This window comes from Corvus cornix, chromosome 1A, assembly GCF_000738735.6.
Source record: "Corvus cornix cornix isolate S_Up_H32 chromosome 1A, ASM73873v5, whole genome shotgun sequence".
Taxonomy (NCBI): domain Eukaryota; kingdom Metazoa; phylum Chordata; class Aves; order Passeriformes; family Corvidae; genus Corvus; species Corvus cornix.
Window position 1 is genome coordinate 52,582,208 of NC_047057.1, and position 24,314 is coordinate 52,606,521.

Below are 24,314 nucleotides of genomic sequence, written 5' to 3' on the forward strand. Positions count from 1 at the left end.
GGACTCTCTCCATTCTTTTCTCCCAGAGATCAATCCTGGTACTGGGGGCAGGTGGGGAGCAGGGTGCCTCCCCAAGGAAAAATGTCTCAGGAAGAGACATGGGGAATCAGGATGTGTAATCTCCAGTGCTGCATGATTGTGCACCAAGCATGCATAGCCCCAACCCTCATCCCACTGGCACCCATACTATCTGCCCACCATTCTGCCTGTGCAGGATTTAGGGATTGCTTACTTTCCCCTTGAGATGCTTGCAATGGTTGGAGTGAAATGTGCTGCTTTAGGAATGCAGCCTGATCTGGGCTCTTCCTTGTACATATTGGAAGATCCACCAAAAAATAAGGCATGAAATCCACTGAGGAATGCATGTGATTTGATTATACAGTAGCAACTCCTCAGCCCAAGTGCCTAAGCCATGGCACGGACCAGGCTAGTCAGCAGCCTAGACAAAGCAACACAAGGATTACAGTGGATCTCAGCCAGAATGTGAGCTAGAAAGCAGTCACACTGCTGCATGTATGACAAATCCATACTCAAACATATGGTTGGCAGTATTGCAAATGAAGGGAGTTGTGGGCTTTCCAGAGAGAATCCTGGTGACAGCAACAACTCTGATCAATTCACTGAAAAATGTCATCTACGAGAAAATCTTACAAGAATGGGGCTAGTTTTGTCTAGGAAAAAAAAAATGGAAGAAGGATGTGCGAGTCTTTCAGGAATAAGCCTTCGGGTTCTGCAGGAAGACATAATGGACACAAAATAATTGCTGTCTTAAAAGGTAAAGGGAGAGATTTAGGTTGGGCATTGGGAAAATTTTCTGTGGTTATTAAGGTACAGACTGCCTGAGGAGGTTCCTCATCTATGGAAGACAGAAGAGGTTATGTAGTATCTGCACACAACGGCAGAGGCAGAGATGGTAATGCCTTAGAAAAGAGAGAAAGACTGTGTGATGTCTTGAAGTCCTTCCAACACAACTTTCTGTTATTCTATGAAGAATGCTTAAAATACACCTTGAACATGTGCTTCCCTTGAATCACTAACAGGCATAGCTACCAAGCCAGGCATTTCTACCATTTCATGATTTAAAATGGCAAAATCATCCTTGTTTTAATATCACGAAACAGAAACAGACACTCTAAAATAGCTCACCAAAAAGATCTCCAGCACACAGAGAACACTGATGGAAACTGAGACCACCTTAAGGCTTAGTCCAAATGATCTGGAGAGTTCTCTGATTCTTAATACCTGAAGTAGGCATTTTTGACAAAACTATGATCAAAGTAGCTGTGGGCATCATCTCATATCTGAGCCTCACAGAGGTATGAAATATTTCTACTCCCACAGTCTGTGTTACATTATACTTCAAGACAGATTGTGTCACATTTGTCACACATGGTTTGCTCTTGCCCTGAATGTTTTTGCAGCCACTGGCACTGTTTCAAAGCGAGTATAAAACACCACCAGGCTAATGCAGTGCCTTCTTCTGTTCCATGATTCCTAATGCAAATGACTCTGCAAGGCCACGGGGAGCTGGGCTCTCCTGTTTTATGCATAGTTACCTGTCACTGTATCTGCATGGGCTGCTTTCAAAAACCTCTTTGTCTGCAAGGTAAACTCAGCCTGGAGATGATCTCAGAGTTGAAATCCCAGCCAAGGGAAGTCATCAGGCTACAAAACCCACAAAGTTAAAAATACAGGGAGCACTGGAAAATCAACAGGAAACAATTTCTGCTGACTGAAGGTTTTAGCCTTCTTCCAAACGCCAGCTAGCAGCAGCCTGTTGGATGGGACAAAGCAGCTACATGAAAGCAGCAGCATTCCTTAACTTTGTCTGTTAAAGCAGAAGTGAATGCCAGGAAAAGGTCAGGATTGTCCCTCAGCTCTGATTGTAGATCTGGGTGTTTTGGGGGTGAGATAGCTGAATCCCCCAGACCCTCTCTACACTTCTCTCTCCTTGCCAGGGTTCCCTGGACAATGGTTGCCAAAGGGGATTTCTCCTTTTCTTCTGGCTCTTGACATTAGCAGGGCCTGAAATTGGTCCTGGCAGTTTGGCATGAAGTACTCACCAGCTCAGGGGGTTCTCAGGCCTGTTTTCAGGTCAGGTGTCTGAGCACAGCTTTGTTTGGCCTGACTTCTTCAGGGAAACGCCTGTCACACCAACTTAGTTAGACTGTAAGTGCCCCTCATCGAATGAAGATTGTCCGTTTTCACCCCCAGCAAAGAGGAGTGTTAAGCTCTTTACTACAAACCATTATGGAAAAAAAATTATGGTAGAAAAGCATAAAAATCATGAAAACACAGACCTAAAACTTCCCTTTCTTGCGCTGGTGTTCACATCAGATAGTGCATTCCTCAGCAGCAGAAGCTGGACGTCCAGCTCTACAGCACTCTGCTTTCAGAGCAGGACATCTCTGAGGCATATGGAGACACAGAGGTGGGAAAAACATCCTTTCATCTCCCCGATCCACACAACCTCTGGAGCTAACGTGTAAACTAGCAAGCGTGCCTTGACCCAGTGGGGAGATCACTGATGGTGCCCAAAGCATCTGATCTTATTGAATTTGTCCAAGGTGGACTCCCCTCTCCCTAGATCTCCTGAGATTTTTTGAATGTATAAAAGGCAGGTGCCTTTTAGGGGTACATGTTCTCTTATCTCTGATCTGATAGGGTCACTGAAGAAGCGTGGCTGTGGCCAAGGCAACACAGCGCAATCTCTCATGAGTAAAACCCAGGCAGTCACCTGAACCACTGCCAATCCCTCCCTTTGAGTGTGTCTGTGTGTGTATGTGTTTGTGTTTGAAGTAGCATTTATTTCTTGGCAACAGGAATTTTCCCCCTCTTTTCATTGTAATTAGGAGTTACAATGATGTAAGATCGTGTAAGGGTGTTGCTTTAAAAAGTTTACGCAGGGCCACAGACATGAAATCTCATTACATCATCGGGTCACCAGTCCGCAGCCATTGCTTTAAAATTACATGGATTTTAAAAGAAGAAAGTTGGAAATTATTTTTTCATTTGTCATCTGGCCTTTGAGCCTTTACAGGTGCACTAGTTCTCCATTGGCAAGTTTTTTCCATGAGTTCATGAGGACAAAACATGCTTTTTTTATTTTTTCCCCTGCCTTTTTTTGCCTTTTTTTAATGTATAAAAGTTGTTCCTGGCACTATCTTTTGGTTCCAGGTAATAGAAGTAGCAGAAGAACATTAAACAGTACAAGGATCTCAATAAAATCATAAGTGTTAGCAGCACCATCTGAGTGTTTTGGTAATAGATAGCTACTGGTTAGAAGATGATTTTACTTCTGCCCAGTCCTCATCATACTAAGTCAGAAAAAATGCCTGAAAAAGGAAGGGCAAAAAAACTGCTCAAAGGGAGAAGACTATATTTTCTGCCTCAACAAATTAAACCTGTTTGTTTATATTTATATTTATATCACAGGCACTAATTTAATATCAGATTTTGAATCTGCATCATGTTAGAAAGGGAGGATCTGCATGGCACTAGGATATTCTAGTTCAAGGTTTACTCATTTGCTCATCAAGACCAGAGTTAGGATTTGAAGCAGCACAAGACTAACTGATCAGGTAATCCTGCCATCCTCCTACTGAGAGTGGCGTGAGACCACCAAGCCTTGCTAGCTCTCCAGTCAGGATTATCACATCTCTCACCCAGCCAGTCACTCTGATTTGTGTCCTGACCTTCACTGACAACTTCTGCAGTCACAATCACCCCTGTGCCTTTTGCTCCCCACGGCTGAAATATCCCTTGCCCACCTTTCCAGCCCTGTAAGTCGTGCCTCTTTTAAAATACAAAGTGTTTTAATGATTGAGCAGCTCTGTTTATAGCCTGCCCAGCTTTGCTAACTCTTTAATAGTAAAAATCTTAATAAGCAAATCACATCAGGTGACCTCTGCTTATCACCTTCCTGCAACATAATGAGGTTTAAAAAGGTTTAAATCTTTTGTATTAGATTTATAGCTAGCCAGTGGCACAGCAGCCAACTCAGAAATAATTCTAAATTGATGTCTCCAAGTGGAAACTTGGAATTTGAATTCAAATGACCTTACCTCTTTTTATTAATATTATTATTATTCTTTCCTGTGTGCATTTTTCAGCTTGCTCATTCTTAATTCCTTCAGTACTCATTACTGCAATAAGCCTAATCCTGTATACTTTTACACCTCAAGTGTGGGAGCCATAAATACTTCTGCAGTCTCTCAGGGCAAACCAGCTATAATTGGATCTCCAGTTGCCTCACAGAAAGGAAAAAAATATTGAAAAAAGAAGGAAAGGCACATTCCAGACAAAGAAAACTCTGCGTCTGTGTTCATGTGTTTGTGTCTCTGCCGCCCCTGAGTAACACTTTGTCCTTTTGCTCCACTCCAGGCTGAGTTCTCCGAGTTGAACCTGGCTGCTTACGTCATGGGTGGCTGCATGGTGGACATGCAGGTCATGAGGAACGGCACCAAGGTGGTCAGGTGAGGAGCACCAGTTGGTCTTGAAAACTGGGCTGTCTGGATCAATACTGGGGCAAGCAGGTTGGCCTCAGGGGGTGACAAGTATCTGAGTCAGGGCAGCGTAGTCCTGTTGGCTCCAAGGATTCTTGGAAGTGGTAAAAAGACTGGCCTGACTGGTGGGTTTGTATCAGGTCTCAGGTGCACATTATGCCGTGCAGTCGTTGTTTCCAGTCTAGACCCTTCATGCAACAGCAAATGCCTCCTTCTCAGGTTCTTTTTAGCCTCCAGACTCCCAATAAAAGGGATAACAGATCTTCTCCCTTGGTTTTTCTTGCTTCTCTGTCAACTCACCTTCATTTTAAACAGTGGCTCTAATTCACTAGCCTGCCTGACTTAGACCCTGATCCCATTGGACTACCCTCGCAATAGCCACTAAGCCCAGATGACCAGACCAAGAGCAGCCCTGAGAAGAAGGACTTGGTGGTGTTGGGGGGACGAGAGGCTTGACATAAGCCAGCAGTATGCTCTCACAGCCCTGAAAGCCAACCACGTCCTGGGTTGCATCCAAAGCAGCGTGGCCAGCAGAGCAAGGGAGGGCATTCTGCCCCTCTGCTCCACTCTGGTGAGACCCCACCTGCAGTGCTGCAGCCAGCTCTGGGGCACCCAGTATAAGAAGGACATGGACCTGTTAGAGCGAGTCCAAAGGGGGGCCATGATAATCGTCAGGGGGCTGAAGCACCTCTCCTGTGAAGATAGGCTGAGAGAGTTAGCATCGTTCAGCCTAGAGATGAGAAGGTTCCAGGGAGACCTTACAGGACCTTCAAGTACCTAAAGGGAACTACAACAGAGTTTTGCAAGGGCATGTAGTGATAGGACAAGGGGGAATGGCTTTAAACTGAATGAGGGTAGATTTTTTTCCTTTATTGTGAGGGTGGTGAGGCATGGGAACAGGTTGCCCAGAGAAGGTGTGGATGCCCCATCCTTGGCTGTGTTCAGCACTAGATGGTGCTTTGAACAACCTGGTCTATTGTGAGGTGTCCCTGCTCATGACAAGGGGGTTGGAACTAGATGACCTTTAAGGTCCCTTCCAATACAAACTATTCTATGATTCTGTGATCCTGATGCTTGCAGCCTGATTTGCTCCTGAAATACCACTTCTTTTTTTGTGAGAGACTCCCAGTGCTCTGGCTTTGCCCTGTGGTATATCTCAGAGGTAATACCCGTCTCTGCTTGGTGGGGATTTCTGTCCTACTAGCATTACTTTGTAATTGCAGTCATTGCAAGCAGCCTTTTCCCGAGCAATGCTTCTCCAATCACACATCCAATTCACTTTCCAGAAGCATTGCTCCCCCTCTTTCAAGCACCAGAGTGCCAGTAATCTGGAGCTAATGTGAGATGCATTTTTACAAGTTCTATGTGAAGAGTAGTGTACATTGTCACATGTGTGTATGATGCCTCTGTTTACACAGCACCAATATTACCTTCCACCCCATTATTCCCAAGCCTTCATGTTTATGAGCTCCTGTTGTTACAACTCTACATTTCATCTTTGATACAATAGCTTTTCTTTGTTTGTGTTGAAATCCTACTGCTGTTCCAAATTAATTTTTCTAGCTGCCCTGCTTCTCTGTGTACAATTCCTTTGCACTATTTGGTGTATTCAGCATCTTTGAGTTTAATACTCTTGACACATTTAATCAATGCTTTTGTCTGTTTGCAACTAGTTCAAAATTAGAGATAGGGACACATAATGTAGCATGCAGTGCTATTCTTGAAAGGGATTCTTAGAACGGCTGAAAAACTGTGATTTTGAGCATGGTGGCCTCAGTTTAATTTCTCAAGATGTCATTTCCAGTCCAAACAGTGCAAAGCAAAACATGTCACTGTCAATTAGCTATGACTGTGGTCCATCAATTCATTTCAGGTCCTGACATCTCTCTTAGTACATCCACAAGGCATTTGTTCTTTGGTAAAATGTCACGAGCCTCTGCTAAAAACCTTTAAAGTTGTGTCTGTTACATGCATTTGCTTTCTCCTGTGCCACAAATGTCTGTTTCTGAGTGAAACAAAGCATTGTGTCCCATGAACCAGCCGCTGGAGCGTTCATCAGACAGTGTGCTGTGCTAATGCACTCTTGTGTTTGCTTGCTCATGATGCTGGAAGGTTTCCCAAGAACCATTTCCTAGGTTGATCACATCTTCATTTTCCTTCCTGTGTCTTTCCTCCCAAAGCCATTCATACATCTGGCAGAAAGATCTTGAGCTATTAAACTGAAACTGAAGACAAAATTTATTTCACAAAACTGTCTGGGGCATGGTGTTCATGTTTCTGCTCACAGTGAATACACAGGTATTCCAGCTAGCATTTTTGCATGGATATTTATATATGAAATACGTGGGGTTTTGAATGTCATTAGCTCAGGGTTTTTTGTTTTCATATCTGCATGTTTAAGGACACATTTGCCTTGTGGGAAGTGGATTTGGTAAATACACACTTGTCTGGATACGCAATTTATATAGCATATGCTACATGCCATAGTCCTTGCAAGCAGCAAATATTTGTTTGCAGCCTGTGCTGATGTGCCCCTGTTGTGCCCAGCTCAGTGAGTTTAAGAACTCAGGTGACCCAACTTCCACAGCCACTCCTAGCAATACTCTAGAAGGTATAGAAATTAAAACTCTTCTTCACTTTAGAAAGCGAATTGTGGAACTGAGCCGTGCAGAGGCACCTCAAGCCATCCACATGGATGCAGCTGCTTCCCACTCCCTTCAAGTCCCACTATCCCACTCACAGCCATGTCCTGCCTGGCCACAGACACACTTCAGAGTGCCCAGCCACAGGGAGACCCCTTCAACTCACGTGTGCACCAACACTGCTGCTGCTGTCATTTTTTTTCCATCACTTATTAGGCCTCTGTTAATTATTAAGCAAAATATTCATTCCAAAATTGGAATGCTTCTAGATGGTGAAATATAATATTCATCTTGTTTTTTTAATACCCAGAGTCATGGAAATCCCACTGACAATTTATAGGAAGGTAAATACAACATCGTCTTGCTAACAAGCACATTTGGGATGCCCCCCTGCAGGAGCCCTGCCTGCTTCACATTCCTCTTCAAAGGGAGAGCAATAGAATGTAGCAGTTTAGTGGAAAGACAGTGAAAATACTACAGACAAGTAGATTGAAATCACCAAAATAATAAATTTCTTAAGAGCAACAACTAATATTCATATTCAGCAACCACTGGGCTGTCCTCTCCAATTTGACATTACATTTACTGATAAGCTATCTAACAATTTATTAGCCTATAAAATTTTGTCATTTTGGAGCAGGTCTCCTAGTTCTGTCTTTAAGCTGTAAATACCGTATCGCACATGTAAAGCAAAGTTTAAACCAAAGCCTTTTTCTGCTGTTTGCGTAATCCCTCCTGACACCTTGGAGTTAAGGCATTTTTTCAGACCCCATGTCAACTGATTTCAACTGCCCTGGGAAAAAATTGTGGTTCTTTTACCTAAGAATTCTTAAATTCCCTAAGAAGAAGGTATAACAGTCCTTAAAGCCTTCCATTTACCACTTGCATCAGGAAAATTTAAAAAAAAAAAAAGATGCTTTAGAAATATTATTGGCAATTACAGAAAGCAAAGACATGGACATATACATGACTCCTAGCCTGTGTATCTTGAAGTAAGTAGCCACAATTAAGTTACCAAACAATCTTATTGAAGCCAGGCATTACTTTGCTTGCCTGATTTTTAAAACAAGCATGGCTCCAAGAATTTAATTTTACAGTAACAGTGTTCTGGGTCTCCAACTTCTCTTTTTTAGCTACTAAGTTCTGCACATCTGTAGGAGGGGGTGGAGAATTTGAGGTAGTGTCAGCAAAATGTGCTGCTGGAGACAGAGGCTATCATCTAACAAATGTAAAAAACTGCATCTGTGTTTTCTGTGCCAGTTTTACCATGGTTTGTGAAGGCTCCGTCAGCCTGTTCAGCACATTTCCTTCAGACAGAGAGCTGGCCATGAAGTGCCTTGTGCAGTCTCTAGCAAGCACTTTCCTGTGTTTGCGCCCTGTGACCCTTGCCCTGACTGAGGACACCAGTGGGATGAGCTGGGCACCAGGAGCAGTGTTGGGCTCAGCCAGGGCTGGTGGGGTGGGGGATGTCCCACACATTGGTCCTTAGTACCCCAGCACTTATTTGGAAAAAATTGGCAGCAGACCTTCTCCACTGAAGAGTTAAATATGGGAAGCAGGAGGTAGTGTTTATTCATCTCAAAGGATCCCTCACCAGCTTAGACAGCAGCTCTTACAGCAGGGAAAAGGTGGGTGCAGTAGCTGGAGTGCTAAAGAGTGTGTAAAAACAAGTGTGGGTTTATGCCTACTTTTAAAACACTTGGGTGGATTCTTCATCCTCCTCCCAGTGCACACACAACTTCCCTCTGGACAGGTCTACACACACAAACAGAAGGATACAGTGAACCATCTGCAGTCTAATTTACTCTAGAAAGCTCTTGGACTGTGTCACTTTTACTGGGGTTAGGTGTGAGGAATGGGATTTTTATTTTCACATTTCTCTGAAGGGCCCTTCCTGTCAATATTTTGGCAGTGTAAAGAGGCTGTCAGTGTTGGCACTGCACCCACTTTGAGGTGCATTTATGCTTTCAGGATATTATAAAAGTGTTTAAGTAGAAATGAAAATTTGGGCTGTATCTGCTTCTGACAGCAACATTTCGACTCCCAAACTATGATCCCAGGTTCTGTATTAGATTAAATTCAGTCCTCTGCTTGACTTTTGGATTTCACAAGACTTCAGCTATTAATTCCAGTAGATATGGGAATAAGGTGGGGATATGTTGAAAATCTGGACAGCTCTTTTATCTGGGGAATACTAGTGTCTTTGGGAGCATTTCAGACCTTTAAGGATATAAATTAATCATGCACCAGACTGCTCTCATCTCCTGTCTCCCTGTAGAGAGGTCTCTTTTGCCACTGGGGCCGATCATCCAGGAGAGAAAGCACATTCTCCTGTTTGCATGGGACCTGTCAGAGTGGTGGCCATACCACTTACAATGTGGTGTGCAGGTTCAATGAAACCCCACAGGACAGACAACAGCTGATGGACCAGGAGATGCCCAGGGTCTGAAGTGGGGAGGACCCTGTGTGGAGAAATGGCCCTGGCAAGTGTAGAGGAGTGTCCAAAATGACAGCAAAGAGGAGCAGCACCAAGGACAAAGCCTAGCTGTGAGGAAGGATCTTTGGAATGATGTGGAATGATGTTTGGTCCTACAGGCCTTGCCCGAATTTGGCCTGTCTGTGTAAGGTGTGTGTCTCTCCCTGCTCACCCTGGGTGATGTGCCCTTGCTACTCACAGCCATGCTGGGGTCAGTGAATTCTCCAGTTTGTCCACACAAGCCCATCCATTCCTGTAACACTGACATTCCCGTTGCTTCCAGCTGATTCAGTGCTTCTACAATGCTCTGGTGACAACAGGACAGCAACCTGTTGAATCACCATCCCAAAAATCCCTGAAAGTGCTTTTTTCCTGAAGCATATTTTTACACTGCAAGCTGCAGTACAGTCGCAGCATGAGGAAGCAAATCCTTTCACACAAGAGAAGCAGAGAAGAAGCTGGCCAGCCCACAGGTGTTTCCCTGCTATTCAGAGCTTGCAGACTCCAGGAGACATGTAGTCTGACTAAAAAATATGTGCCTGCTCCAGGATGCAAGATTCTTTAAAGTGAGGACACTGTCCTCTGCCCACTGCATCTTTTCCCATCCCAGTAGGTTCACTCACCCCAAAGGTCCATTAGCAAGCAGCTGCCTGAAAGGGGCATGGAGGTTTACTATCCTACAGAGGCCATGCTTTCTCACCACACAGCAGTTGCACGTCGCTAGAAGGACGTTTTCTTGTCTCCACAGGACTATTTGTTCACAAGAGTTGGTGGTTTCTTGCAGTTCTTCTACAGAGACAATGTCCAGGAAGACCATGGGAGTAGCCACTGTTCCTGGACACTGATGTAGGAAGTATTGGTAGGCAGTAGGTCACTTGGTCACTTTCCAGCTTCTCATGTTCCAGGAGGGTTGTGCCAAAGACAAACTGCAGCCTCTGTCTAATCCCTGTCTTTTTAAATTTAACTCTTGACCTAATTAGGGTCTTTTTTTGGATGTCTTTTTCTAGTTATTGTTGTTTGGGGGGTGGGGTTGGGATGTAGTTTTTGTTGGTTGGTTGGTTGTTTTGCTAATTCCAAACCAAATTTCTGCAATTTTCTGTGAAGTTGCAGATAGGAGAAAAAAAATGGCAGAAACTGATTGGGAAAGTTTATGGTTCTAGCAGCCAGATGGAAAAATATGTTGAGCTCATGGTTCTCCCAAGTTTCACAGAAAGTGCCACATGGTGGAGTACAATATGTGCTATGTATTTAACACTAAGAAACATTTGGGCAATATTTTTTCTATTTGATGGCATGGCAATCCATAAATGTAATGGAGAAGTGTGTGTAACAGCCTGTAAGCTTTTGAAAATTCAGTTTAGGCAAGAGACCAATGTGCCAAATGACCACTTTCCTCACTGAAATACCCTGCAGAGACAATGAGCTGGGGCGAGACGTCTAACAGGGTACACCCTGGCAAGCTGCAGTTACATATGAAGCAATTTAACACCTCTAGTAAACATTTATAAACTGAGAAATTATTCCCATATGGGGGATGATCTAACATTGTTTTTCACTAGTATCTCCCCCCTCTTCACCTGTCTGTCCCTGTCCTCTTTTTTTTTTTTTTTTTGGAGCAGGAAGTACAAAAGAGAAGAGACAGTGGGGTGTGATTATTTATGTATTTATTCTCAGTTACTTCCACCTCAGCTCCTGCTGCTAAACAGCTGCTTGGAGGCCTGCCTCTCCCTGCAGGGTTTGCTGATGTCCCAGATGAATAATGTCCCCCTTCACCTCCCTGGCAGCTGGCGCCCAGCCGACGTGCAGGCAGGATGCTGACAGTTATTGGGAAAACACTTGGCATGCAGACAGCTGCCAGAAAGCAAAAGTCACTCCAAGCAGACCAGGGTGGGGAGCATCTCAGATACTAAACTATTGCCTGACCCTTTTTTGCATTTACAGTAATTCTTTCCAAAAAGGAATGAGATGCCAGGGCCTAGAACATTCAATAATTAGTTAATCCAGGATTAAATACACGAATGATTTAAAAACTGTATACATTGCTTCAGTCTTGATCAGCTTTCTTTTTTTATCAGTTCTGCCATAGTTTGTCTCCTTTCCATGTGGGTTTTTACTAAGGCTTCTTCCAGGGAATGGCAATCATCCTAATGTCACTTCAAAGTTAGCCCTGCAATGAGCATGGTGTTGGGCCAGATGGTTTCCAAAGATCCTCTCCAACCTAAATTACTCTATGACTTTATTCTGTGATGTTGGAAAGTATTTGGATCACCTTCTGTAAAAGCTTTGGATCACAAGCCTTTAGAAGGCAAGTTGATGTTGGCAGGTGTGGTTGTTCCTACTTTCAGGCTTTGTCCGAGTCCACATGCTTTTCCTTGTCAGTGTTGATCAGTTTAGAAGTAAAATATATGGCAGACTTTTTAGACTGCCAGAGTACAGTTCAGAGAGTATGGGACATGATTCAATGGTTAGTTGAGCATTGATCTGTGGCTGAGAAGCAAATCAGAGCATCTTCCATGGTGTCCTCATCTGCCTACAGTGGTATTGTTCCTGCTACAACTGTGACTCCTGGCTCCTGCTGCTTTTGCTGCACTGATCTCCCACACCCCCCATGTATTTTACCCAGCCATTCTCTACTACAATGTTCAAAAAAAAACCCTGCTTCTCTCCTCCTGCCTACTAAAGAGAGATTATTCTTTATTCTATGTTGCTTTCTTTTTTCTCTAAAACGAGCTCTGTGTTATCTTATTTATATAAGCAGTCACATTCGTTCTTTCTTTGAATAACTTCAGCAGGGTTTATTTCTTTCTCTGGAAAATATGACGAGGTTTTGACTGAAATGACATTTTTTTTCTTGGCAAATTTTCCGCTTTGCTAAAACATCAAACAGAATGTTAAATCTAACACCGTGATAGGGGAAAATGTCATCAATTCCCTATTAATTTTCAGTAATGTAAAAACAATGCCATTAACACCCAAGCAAAGCACAAAAAGAATTTGTTCCTATTTGTAAATGCCATTTTCTGTTAGGTGTCAGACACCTGAGGCACTGCATATTTGGAGGAATTTTGCACTTCTTGAGCAAAAGTTGCAGCCACTTATGGCTTGGACTTGTGCCTCAGAAGCTTCCCTGAAGGCTTCGTTAACTGCAAGTAACGCAAAACTTACTGTATCATGTTGCTTAATTATGCACTTCTCTTCTTCTCTGTGTCATGCCAGATAGGAAAGGCTTTGGAAGGGAACTTAGTCAAAACATCTTGATCACTGGGAAGTATCTGAAACCTGAATGAAGTCTCCTTGAATAATGGAGGGTAGCCAGAACCTGAAGTGAGGATGTTGTCTTCAGTGTCCTGGGAAGATCTTTTTCTATTGGCATGAAGAGCAAAGTGTCTTCTAAGACTGTCAGTCTTCTAAAAAGAGAGCAGGAGAGCCCATCCTTCTCCAACAACACCAGGAAAAAGCTCTCTCACCCATCATGGTGCTGGGGTATAAAGCACCCTTTGGCTGCAAATGGTTATTCACAGTGGAAGGGGTCGTTAAGAGGTATTTTGACAATCATAGAACTGGTTAGGAAAGATCTCTAAAGCATTGGTCCCACCATTAATGAGCATTGCCATTTTCACCACTAAATCACAGCCCTAAGCGCCATATCCACACCCCCTTTGAACAACTCAAGGGACGGTGACTCAACCATTTCCCTGGGAAGCCTCTTTCGATGATTCTTTTCCATAAAGAAATTTTTCCTGATATCCACTAACCCTCCCCTGGCACAACCTGAGGCCATTCCCTCTTGTCCTACACCTTGTTACCTGGGAGAGGAGGCCACTACAACACGCTCCAGCACCTCAATGTCTTACTTTCAGTGAGGGAGCCAAAACTAAACACAGGATTTGAGGTGTGACCTCACCAGTGCACAGTACAGGGGGACAATCTAATGTGTTGATCACACTCTTTCTGATACAAATAATCTATGCTTGTGTGTTCTTTCTTCATGCCCTCGAATCTCTTTGTGCTTCAGTGAGAAAAGCTGAAGGACTGTAAGCAAGCCAGAGTTATGCCTATATGCAGAAATAAGAAATAGGCAGTCTCTTTAAGGCATGAAACCTCCTAGCAGGATGTGCTGTCATCATCTTCTCTACCACAAAGCAGGCTGGGGACCTGCTTTCTGTATAGAAATGTTATTGATTGTTATTCCTTTTGCTGCTGGTCTCCATTTCTCTGTTACAGGCTCTGGTGCTCTTCAGCTGATGTTTATTCTCAGCTAGTCCCAGGCCTGGCACTCCACTGCCTTGCTCTCTGTATCCATGGGAACATTCACATTGTTCCATGGCTCAAAACAGGGATTCAGTGTCCACCTTCACTTTAGAGATTCACTCCTCATCTGCTGCATGAGAGAGTGCCCTGCCTTCCTAGAGAACACAGAGTTTGAGAATAGGCTTTTCTACATTAATTCTGTGCCCTTGTGTCCATCATATAAGTGGAGAAACTCTTTCTCTGCCAGGATCTGAAAAGACAAGAGCTTTTTCCCTGAGCTTTTGGCTGGCAGAAGTAAAGCCAATGAAGGCAGTTTCCCAGCCACTCTGTGTCCTCCCCCTGAAGCTGGCTGTGCTCATTTTCATCCTTCCTCCCCACCACAGCATCACATCCCCATCCAGGGTGTTGGGGCAGATGTTCAAGGGGAAAATACCACTGCTTCACCTGGAGAATGATCTGAACCATTACTGTGCAACCCCAGTAGGTGCTGTCCCATGAGTCAAGTCTGGGATTGTAACAAGGACCATTTTTTTCTTCATACGCTCAGAAAGCTGGATGAGGAGAGACACACCCATAGCTCCTGCCTCTCCAGGCACCACAACTGTTCAGTAACTCAGCACAGATATCAAGCCCTGGTCCTAAGTAGCTGGTAAATCCTTCTTGAGGACCTGTGCCCACCTGCAGGGTACTTTCTACGCAGCAAGTCCAGCAGAACAGAGCAGCTCCAACTTTCCAAGATTTGTATTCACTTGCTGTTTCTCAGCGGGGGTCACCACTTGCCTCATGCCCATTGACACCAGGGAGGTCCATAAATCAGCTGCACAGCGATAGCACAGCCCTCATGATGCTCATTCTGCATCTCGCTGCTGGAGGAAAGCACCACCTTTGGTGCCAAGTACATTAGGGAACATGCCTAGGTTAAAATAAAACTCCATGGGAGGGAATCACAACATTTCTAAAGCTTGGCCTCTTTCATCACAAAAGCTGAGCATGATCCTCACCATGTCTCAAGCGGGCGATAACAAAAGTCCAAGGCCAACAAACAAAATGAACAGCTTTAAAACAACAAAGCTGTGCTGGGGTTTGTGTACAGTGTTTGTTGCCACAATCTGGCCCAGAGTCACCATCTCACATTTCCCTTCCAGAATGATGGAAATATAAATAGGGGCTATAAACCCAAAGTATTTCCAGCTCATACATCCAAAGGACAGAAATTATAGTCTCTTAGCAAGGAAAATGTTCGAGGGTAGTGAGGTAATGGGACCTGGTTACAGAGCTCATTTCTCTGAAAATCTTTAATACAGCATGGAAATTTTTCAGTGTCCTTGATGCAACCTCTGCTAACATATAAAATAATCCCCTCTTTCAGTGGAAAAGCCCCTTCCTTAGAGAATGAACTGCTGAGCCCCATTTTGGGAACCATTTCTTTCCAGCTGCTGCTTCCAGATATTTTTGAATGGCTCCGAAGACAGCGCGTCAGCAAGGAATGAAATCTGGCTGCTTGAAAGATAATCCATTGCCTGTTGGCTTACCTAGAAAGGGCCTCACTTTTCTGTGCATTAGCTGAGGGCTGCTGCTGTTGAACCATAGGAGTCCGAGCTCCAGTCTTGCTAAATAATATTCTGGAAGTCCAAGCCATGAGTCACAGCAGCATATGAGGGGCTCTGCTCCTTTGATTAATTACATTACCGTGCCTGCCCTTTGCTTGTTGACTCACAGCCGTGAGAGCCTGGGATGTGCTGCCTATGTAGTAAACTGATTAAAGGGGGAATGTGGGTCAGTGTATGGATGTGTACGAGAGCTTTCTGAAATCCCTTATGATCTTCCCACCCACTGGGCATTGCTTCAATATGGAGCTCAATCGTCAGGAAACAAACTTGCTCCCTCATCTGCGTTGCACATTGCAACGAGCTCGCCAAGTACGGCCAAGCTTTTAGAAAGAAAAGAGAATTCCCCCCCCAGTGAATTTATGACCCTTGGCTCTGCTTGTGGCTTGTTCCTGTGCATGCCTGAGTGACATGGAAACTGCAAAAAATCTGCTTGGCCTGTTTCTATGCTCTCACACTTGCATCTACATTGGATTTTTCCTTTTTTAATGACTAGGGGGTTTTGTTGGGTTTGTTACATTATAACACGAGCAACACATGATGAGAGGCCCAGAGAAGAGCAACATGTGTTAGTGAAAAGAAAGGGGAAGGATGGAAAAGAAACGAGGAGTGGTTAGAAGTGCTTCTGAGCATTTGAAAGTAAAACATCACTCTCCTCATCTCTTCCAGGTCCTTCAAGCCGGATTTCGTCCTGATCCGGCAGCACGCCTACAGCATGGCATTGGGAGAAGACTTCCGCAGCCTCATCATCGGCCTCCAGTACGGCGGCATCCACTCGGTCAACTCCCTCTACTCCATCTACAACTTCTGCAGCAAGCCCTGGGTGGTAAGTGATGATCCGGCTCTGCTGCAAGTCAGCTCTGCAGAGGAGATCTCTGCTACTGATAAAACACCAAGGTTGCCTTCCAGGCTGTTTCAAAGGAGTTGGTCTCTTTAGGTTAAAATCTAAGCAACCTTAGGAATCCAGGTGGGAGTTCTTGGGGGAAAAACCTATCAGCACTACCAGCCTCTTTATCAGCCTCTAGTGGTATCAAGGTGTTATTTCTTCACCCTGAGCAGGACATTTCCCTTGTCCCAGACTCTAAGGGATCACCAACAGCTGGCAGGGTAGCAACACCTAGGTTTCTTGTACCTAGGTTTCTTGTCCTTGGGAAGGATCCACAGTGGAGAAGTTCATGGAGGACTGTCTCCCCTGGGAGGGATCCCACGCTGGAGCAGGGGAAGAGTGTGAGGAGTCCTCCCCCTGAGGAGGAAGGATCAGTAGAGACAACATGTGATGAACAGACAAAAACCACATTCCCAATCCTCCTGCACCGCTGGCCGGGAGGAGGTAGAGAAAATCAGTCCAGTTAGGGTCAAACCACCACAGATGTAGAGTTTTTCAAAGTCCCAGAATGAAATACAACATTATCATGAAGTGTTGGTTCATTGAACCTGAAACATTGCACCTTGGAAAGACCTAGGCTGAGTCAGCTCCTGATGAGGACAGGACAGTGTTCTGATATTTTGCACTGGAAGCTCCCTTCACCTGTTCTTTAAATTCTGTCAAGTTCACAGGAGAATCTCAGAAAACTTTGAAAAATATTATCATTGGCTTTTCTCAGCCCCAAATCAAAGTGTGTAGTAATTCCCCAGACCATTTCTCTGAGCAGCTCCAAGGCAGCTGAAGCTGCAGAAGCAGGAGGGCTGGGGAGGTAAGTTGGCCTTGAGCCACAAGAGTAAGGCTGGTCACTGCAGTAGCTGCAGGAGGAAGTCAGATGCTGATACCATTTTGGAGTTGGCATGTGGGTTTTCCAAGCAGTTTCGTCCCAAAGTGCCTTCTCTGATCACTGATGCTTCCAGAATGGAAATTTCCCTGCATTCTTCTAGGTTCAAAGCAGGAAACTACAACTATATGGATGTGAGGAGATGGGACTTTGCAATATGACCCCATGGAAAACTTTTAGATGCATTTTCAGGAATTCCCTTACTCATTGCACAAATTTAGCTTGGAGTAAGATGGAAAGCTTATAGAAAATGGTATCTTCCTCATCACCTAATTAAGTGGAGTTTTATGGTTGTTTTTTTCCCTTGGAATAATTATCCTAGAGGTCCTCAGTGTGTTGCTTGGTAGGTCAAGTTCAGATGAGGTCTGTAGTGACTCAGACATTTATTTCCATGATTGGGCAGTATTGGATTTAAGTAATTTCTTACTAAAATGGTACAAGTGTAATAAACAGAGTCTTTTCAGTTTTCACCCCTTTTTATAACATTTGTGGGGTTTGTTGAGACCAAAAGCAAGATCCTGTCTTTTCCAAAAATGTTGTAGTGCAACAATGACAGTGGTGAGAGCAACCTCAAACAATCTCACTTTGCCATCATTGTCTAGGTGGTTAATGTCCATTTGACCTCAGTTTCCATCTGATTTTCCAGTTCCAGGCTCAGTACCACACCTTCACATTGGTTCTGACAGCTGGTCCTAGACACAAGTGCATTGACCCTGGTGACCAGACAAAAAGCCTCCACAGTTACACTGCCTTTTGAAGACAGTCATGTAGTCCATTCCATCTGATTTTGGGGTCAAGTCAGTCAGGGCTTAGCTGACGCTTTGCAACTTATGCCTTGTAATTATGTTTCTGATGGTGTGAAGGGGCCTCAAGATGTGAAAGGCCTATTTTTAGGCATCTGAAATAAAAGAAAACAAACAAACTTAGCACTTAAAAGAAAAAAAAAAAGCAGTGCTGGAAAGGCAGTGTGGGAGAACTTGGCTCTGCCAGCAGCTTGGCTTAAGTTACTCTGGGTCTGGTTGTGCCATGCTTTCCTCACAGGGAATACAGCTGGCACAGACAATCTTCCCAGACGAGTCAAGGAAACCGTTTGCAAACACTTTAAACAGGTTTTCAGAATGCCTCCTTTCCCTGCTGCCCCTGAACACACATCACCCCCAAACCAGCGACTGTAATGTGCTCAGCAATCTAAGATTGCATCTAATGTGCAATGCTCAGAGGGTATTGAAGCTCTTGTAGAGATTGCAGTGGGACATTTGGGGGCAAAAATCTTCACTGGCAGCACAATCAGAAAATTTTGGTTTTGTGATAGCTGGGAAGCAAGAGATAGGGACACTTTGGTGCACGTTCCACTTTGATTGCAAAACAGGCATCTCGAAATAAGGGATCTGCATAACAGAGATTACTGGAAGCTTTTTGGATCTAGAGAACAGTTGAGATGCATGAAGAAATGAAATGAAATACCCCTGAGAAATGTGTTTTTCACTCTCATTTTTTATTTTCCCCCAAAATGGTTCCATTTCATAGAAATGTTTATGATTTTGTGGAGGGGAATGAAATTGAGACTGTTTTTCTTTGGCAATTTGCAACCACGTTTTATTCTCAGCAACTCTAATTACAATCAGCTGAGTTTGGATTTGGGTTTACTCAAATATGCAGCCCCATTTTTTAATGACATTTGCCAGGTTTCTAGTTCTGCAGTGCACAAACTTCTTCAAAGATTAAAACGGGCACAGTTTGAATCAGATGTTTCTGAGAGGGAAAAAAAAAGAATATTCAGGGGGTCTCACACCCTGAGAGAAACATCTAAGAAATCTGAGTTTTAAGATGGTCCCAGAACTGTTGAGAAATACTACAAGCACACTAAGCACATTGCTTCAACCACTAATAATAATTTTTGTGTTAGAATTCTAACACAATTCTAACTCTAATTCTAAGTTACAATCCAAAATACAGTGGGAAGAATGCTCAGAGCAGTACTCACTGCATGCAGGTAATGTCTGTAATTGCAAAGCAACTTCTGCATCTGTAAGGCAGCAGGAAACATGAAGTTTTTCTGACAGTCACCTCCTGAGTCCAAGGACTCCCAGCCAAACTGTTATTGACTGCCAAGGGACATAGGCTCCCTGATCACCTAGGCACTTTCAAAATATGCAAAAGGCTTTAAGGTCCTCTGAATGGACCTTTCTGTTTCTCTGTAAAGACTCCCTGCATGTAACTCTGATCTCCAGCCAGTCAAAGGTATTCCACTTGCCTACTTGTTCCAGGTACCTAAAACCAGGCTGCCTTGCCCCGTGTCTTATCTGTGGTCTGGATGCAATCTCGCTAAAACCAGTGGAACCACAGAAAGCAAGAACTGCTGCCAGAATGTGGAAGGTGTGGTTATACCTAGCAGAGCTGCTGACAGCAGCATTCCTACCCATCTGCACTGGGAGATGTTACTCGAGCTCTGTTATCAGATATCTCAGAGGCTGCTGCACCACGTAATGTGGGAGTCTCTTTGTCAACATCCTGTCCCTAACAACTGGTAAAAAAAGGAAAAATGGGAGGGGACTGTCCCATGAGGGGCAATACCAAAGTCAGACCTTTCTGCAGGCTTGGCCCAGTGACGAGGCTCCCAGATGTCTGAATCTCTCATCTGAAACACTCGCTATTTCAGCAACAGCCAAGAGCTGTGTGCTTCAAAAGGAAGCCCAAGGAACAAGTCAGAACATTGTCTATCAGCTGCACAGTTGTTCCAGTTATTTTGTTTGAGCTGTTTTCCCAGGATAAATGTACATTTCTTCAACATCACGGTGTCCATGGCTCACCAGAGCTGCATGCACACACAGCAAGGGGCACAGGCTGTTCTCAACCAGAGTGTTTTTCCTTCTCTCCCCTGTCTCTGTCTCATTGTGTTTAACTTTTAAGCCCTGTTTGCTCACCTTGCTAGTCAAAACAGGGCTTTATTTTTCTTTTCTAGAATGTGCAGGGCTAGTGCAAGTAGTTAAGAGAAGCAAGCTGTCCTCCTTCCACAACATCAATACTCTCCTTGCCAACAATAATTATTCCACATGGGGAGTTTTTCCTCTTATCTGCTGATGCATGTGAGGGTGGTGGTGGTGTTAGTGATGGGATATGCTGCCTCTTGATGTTTCCTGGATTTTCTTTAAATGCTGTGTTTTGAACTATGAGATTAGGAAAAGGATTCTTTGCATTTGCCTGCAAATCTGCTGGCAGCTGCCCCTTCAGCATTTGGCCTGGGTCTGGCACACACCTTGCAGCCTAATTTTTTTTCACAGTGACTGCATGCCAAGATTTAACTCTCAAAGGGGCATTTCTTCTCCACCAGCAAATGAAGTTTCAACTTCTTATGCAGCAATGCTTTTGCTTAGACTAGCCCAGTACCAGGAGAGGAGCCTTAACGGGGCTACTCCGCAGAAAACATCCTCAATATCCTCTCTCTATCTGCAATGTAACCTTGGTGTTGTGATTTGGTGCCTTAACTGGCTCCAGCTCTTGCCCAGAAGTGCTCAGAATATGCAAGATTAAGTAGCTAATGCTGTTGGGAAGAAAGGGAGCTTGCTTTTCTTTCCCTTCTTCCCTAGGTGTCTGTTTCCTTCCCTTAATCTGTGTGTTACTTCCCTTAGGGGCCACAGGGATCTCCTTCAAGCTTAATACATCCTTACCTTTGATGAGGAACTTGAGAAGCTCATGCAAAGGACTTGCAATCTGTCCTAACTTGGCCCAGGCTGGAGACCTTTATTAATTAACTTGATTTTACCAAATTCTGGGGGGCTTGGAAACTGAATTCAGTTTATAAACTATTTTGTGAATAGGACTCAATCAATGGGGAACTCAGTCCTACCTTCCAGCACAGCAGGAACCAATCCCCAAACATTTTATTCTCTTATGCAGCTGCCAGTCCAACCACTTCACCAACAGCTGTGCCAATTCAGAGCTGTCTGTGGTAACAGGGCCGTGTCTCTTCAGAGAGTGAGCAGGGTGGCTAAATGCCTGACATTATAGACTCTAAGCTTCTCCTGAGATCTGAGAGGTTTCTGGGATATTCTTTGGTATATCACCCCTGCTTCAGAAACATTTTCTGTCCTGGTTATTAAGTTTCTCTCTTATAGTTTTGATTTTTTTCTCCAGGTGATGAATGATGGATCAAACAGGGAGGCTGCAGACAACATACAGAATAGTCTGCTTGCTTCACAGATGGCTGAAGCAGAGCAGGAATTTGCTGTGCTGTGTAACACTTCTGTTGGGGTTTTGGAACCCGAACAGAAATCAAAACTCAGTGCTACCATGGGGAGCTTTGTGTCTGGTTGGGCACAACCCAGAATGCTAAAAGGGTTTATAATGGTGATGATAGTGGTGATGGTGGTGAATTGCATGCTGATGGGTGGGGACAACAACAAATGTTCCTCCTTGTGTGTGAAATACCGGGGCGGTTGCTGTCCCCGTTGATGTTCCATGCTGCTCTCTCTAGACACTGCCCTCACAGACTGGTGCCTCCCTCAGACCTCATGGTAGGTGGGACAGGGACAGGCAGATGTCCTTTCTCCTGTCATTCATGAAGGGCTGTTGGGGGCCCTTGGTTCACAATAAATGTCAGTTATGATTAACTCCTACTTCCTTGGGCTGGGACTCAGACCAGGTAGCACAGGCCATTCCCTCTGCTCATCACTGTCCCTCAGCAATTCTCCTGCCCTCCAGCACAAAGTGCCTTGCTTGGATTTGGCTGTGGGGAAGAGATCCAAGGGACAGCTTTGGTTTATTCGGTCTCTAACAGCGAGCGGTGGCACTGATTTCCTGGCTCTATCCTCTGCTAAGAAAGGCTCCTCTCCCCAGCTGAATTTGGAAAGCAAATCTTGTTCAGAGTAGAGATGTAAGTAAACCCAAACTGATTCTCTTCTGGCTCTTGAATCCCTTCTATGCTCTCTTAGTCCAAGGTTTGTGTACATAGGCTGGCTTGGCCATGGATAAATAATGCAGCTTTGTATTTTTTTGCTGCTCTTAGGTCAAGAAAGCAAGGTGGCAAAGACATAATTTATGTTTCTCTCACCTCCTTCACCACTATCAGAACATTTTGCAAGCACATGCCTGTTGCACAATAAGTCACTGACATCCACTGTGTCTGTTTTTTGTTCCCCCTCCCTCACCCCAAGTTCTCTCAGCTCATTAAAATCTTCAACTCGCTGGGTCCTGAGAAGTTCCCCCTCGTGGAGCAAACGTTCTTCCCAAGCCATAAGCAGATGGTGAGTAACTTTGCTTTCTTCTGATGCCAGTATGGATGGGGTAGAAACAACAGATGCAAGCTGGACACAGGAAATGGTGGTGGGAATGCTGGGAAGAGTCTAAATTTTACTTACAGAGAAATACTAGTTAAAAAGTGCTATGCAAAAGGCACTGCTTGGGAACCTCTTTCCTTTCTTGCCCAGCCCTCCCCTAGGTCATGTAAGCACCCTGAAAAAATGTACAAAGAGGCTCAAAGGTTCAACACTAAAGCAGAACTCCATTGTAAAACAGTCAACAAAAAGCTCATCCCTTAGAGCAAAGAATCACTCTATTCAGATAAAGTGGATTTTCTCTACTCCTGGAATTGTTTAAAATATGTTGACAATTTGGGACGTGTCCTGAGAGATGTTTGTTTCACAATATTAGTTTGCTTGGTCTGTCACGTGCTCACCATCCATGAAACATTTATCAGCCTGAAGGAACTCAGGGTAACTTGGAGTTCTTGAAAGAGTTTGCTTCAGCTTCTCATGTTTTCTTTGCACAGTGCTCTGGGGCCTGGTCTTTCTGTCAACAGCTAAACACTCAGTGTCCTGTGTGGCTGCTGGGCACTGTACCAAACTCTTAGGGCACCTTCCAAAGAAATCTGCATAGGTGCCTTTAGTCCTGGAGAACATGGCAAAGAGAGGAGCTCTGTTTAAAGCTGGTCATGGCTCTTGTTTTTCCTGCGTTAAAAGGAAGACTAGTCCTTTGTGAATTTTTGCTCCCAACTTACATCCATGAATTAGTGGCGCTTCCTACATGGCTGAGGCTTCGATGAAACCCTGTATGAACCATGACCCCCTGTGTGACCACTGGCTGGCGGAGCTAATTTCCCAGGCTTGACTGTGAACCCAAGCAGCATTGCCAGCCTGAACATGAGGGTTGTTGAGATGCCAAACTAAGGCTCAAAAATATTCAAACCCCTCTTTTCTCACACACTTGTTGCAACACTGTGGGCCAACCACAACGCATAACAGGGTGTAGGTTCCTGATCATGCAGGTTCTTGTGCAAAATCCTGCTGCTGCCTGCTAGGTACTCAAATACTTTGAAATGCCAGACCTTCACCTCTCTGTTCCAATACTCTGCTCTCTACCTGTGCTAGGTAGACTACAGCACTTCTATGCTTCACAGGCACATGGTGGAGGTAAGTACAGTCATGAAGTTGTATTATCATTTAAGACATAAAGAAATGGATAGTCCTTAAACAATGTGACCATTTGTTGCACAGTTCTATGATGAATTAGTTGATTGTGCCTGTTGCATTTAATTCCTAATGATTTATGAAGAAGGTTTTGTGACATAAGTAATGTTTCAGGACAGTTGTGACTTTGATCACCACTTCAGGAATGGTAGTTCTGGAAGACTTGATAAAGGTTATCGTTGCAAATAAGTTAGCTAGCACTTTTAGCAAGATCTTCTTGTCTGGAAATCTGATTCTTGGTTCCTCGGATGTAGATGTATTTGGTGCCAGCATAGTAGTAGTACTGATCTTAATTTCACTTATTTTCCATCTTTATGACTAAACACCTACTTGGAGATGCTATTACTTACTTCCAAAAGGGTACAGGAAGCCTTTTAAACCGTAGGTAATCTCATATGAACACAAACACTACTGCTGACATGGAAGCCTGAGTAATCTGGCTTAAATCAGTCACTTTTCAACAATTTACAGAAGCAACAATCCACTTGGGCAAATTCAGGTCAGCCCTTCCCAGGTGGACAGGTCTGCCTCACAGAATGAATCTACACAACTTCTAAATATCTTTTCTGGGAGCATCTTCTCAACACCCTGGGCTGTGAGAGT

At 44.2% G+C, this 24,314-nt stretch overlaps 1 protein-coding gene across 2 annotated transcripts in view; it reads left to right on the plus strand.

Annotated features, from left to right (window-relative positions):
- SYN3 (synapsin III) overlaps nucleotides 1-24,314 on the plus strand; it is a 189,067-nt gene that overhangs the window by 36,693 nt on the left and 128,060 nt on the right. For both annotated transcript variants that reach the window (XM_010410495.4, XM_010410494.4), the window contains 3 exons: nucleotides 4,384-4,475; nucleotides 16,151-16,307; nucleotides 22,401-22,490. In XM_010410495.4, the coding sequence (XP_010408797.1) occupies nucleotides 4,384-4,475; nucleotides 16,151-16,307; nucleotides 22,401-22,490 (339 nt within the window). The remainder of the gene's footprint in view (nucleotides 1-4,383; nucleotides 4,476-16,150; nucleotides 16,308-22,400; nucleotides 22,491-24,314) is intronic.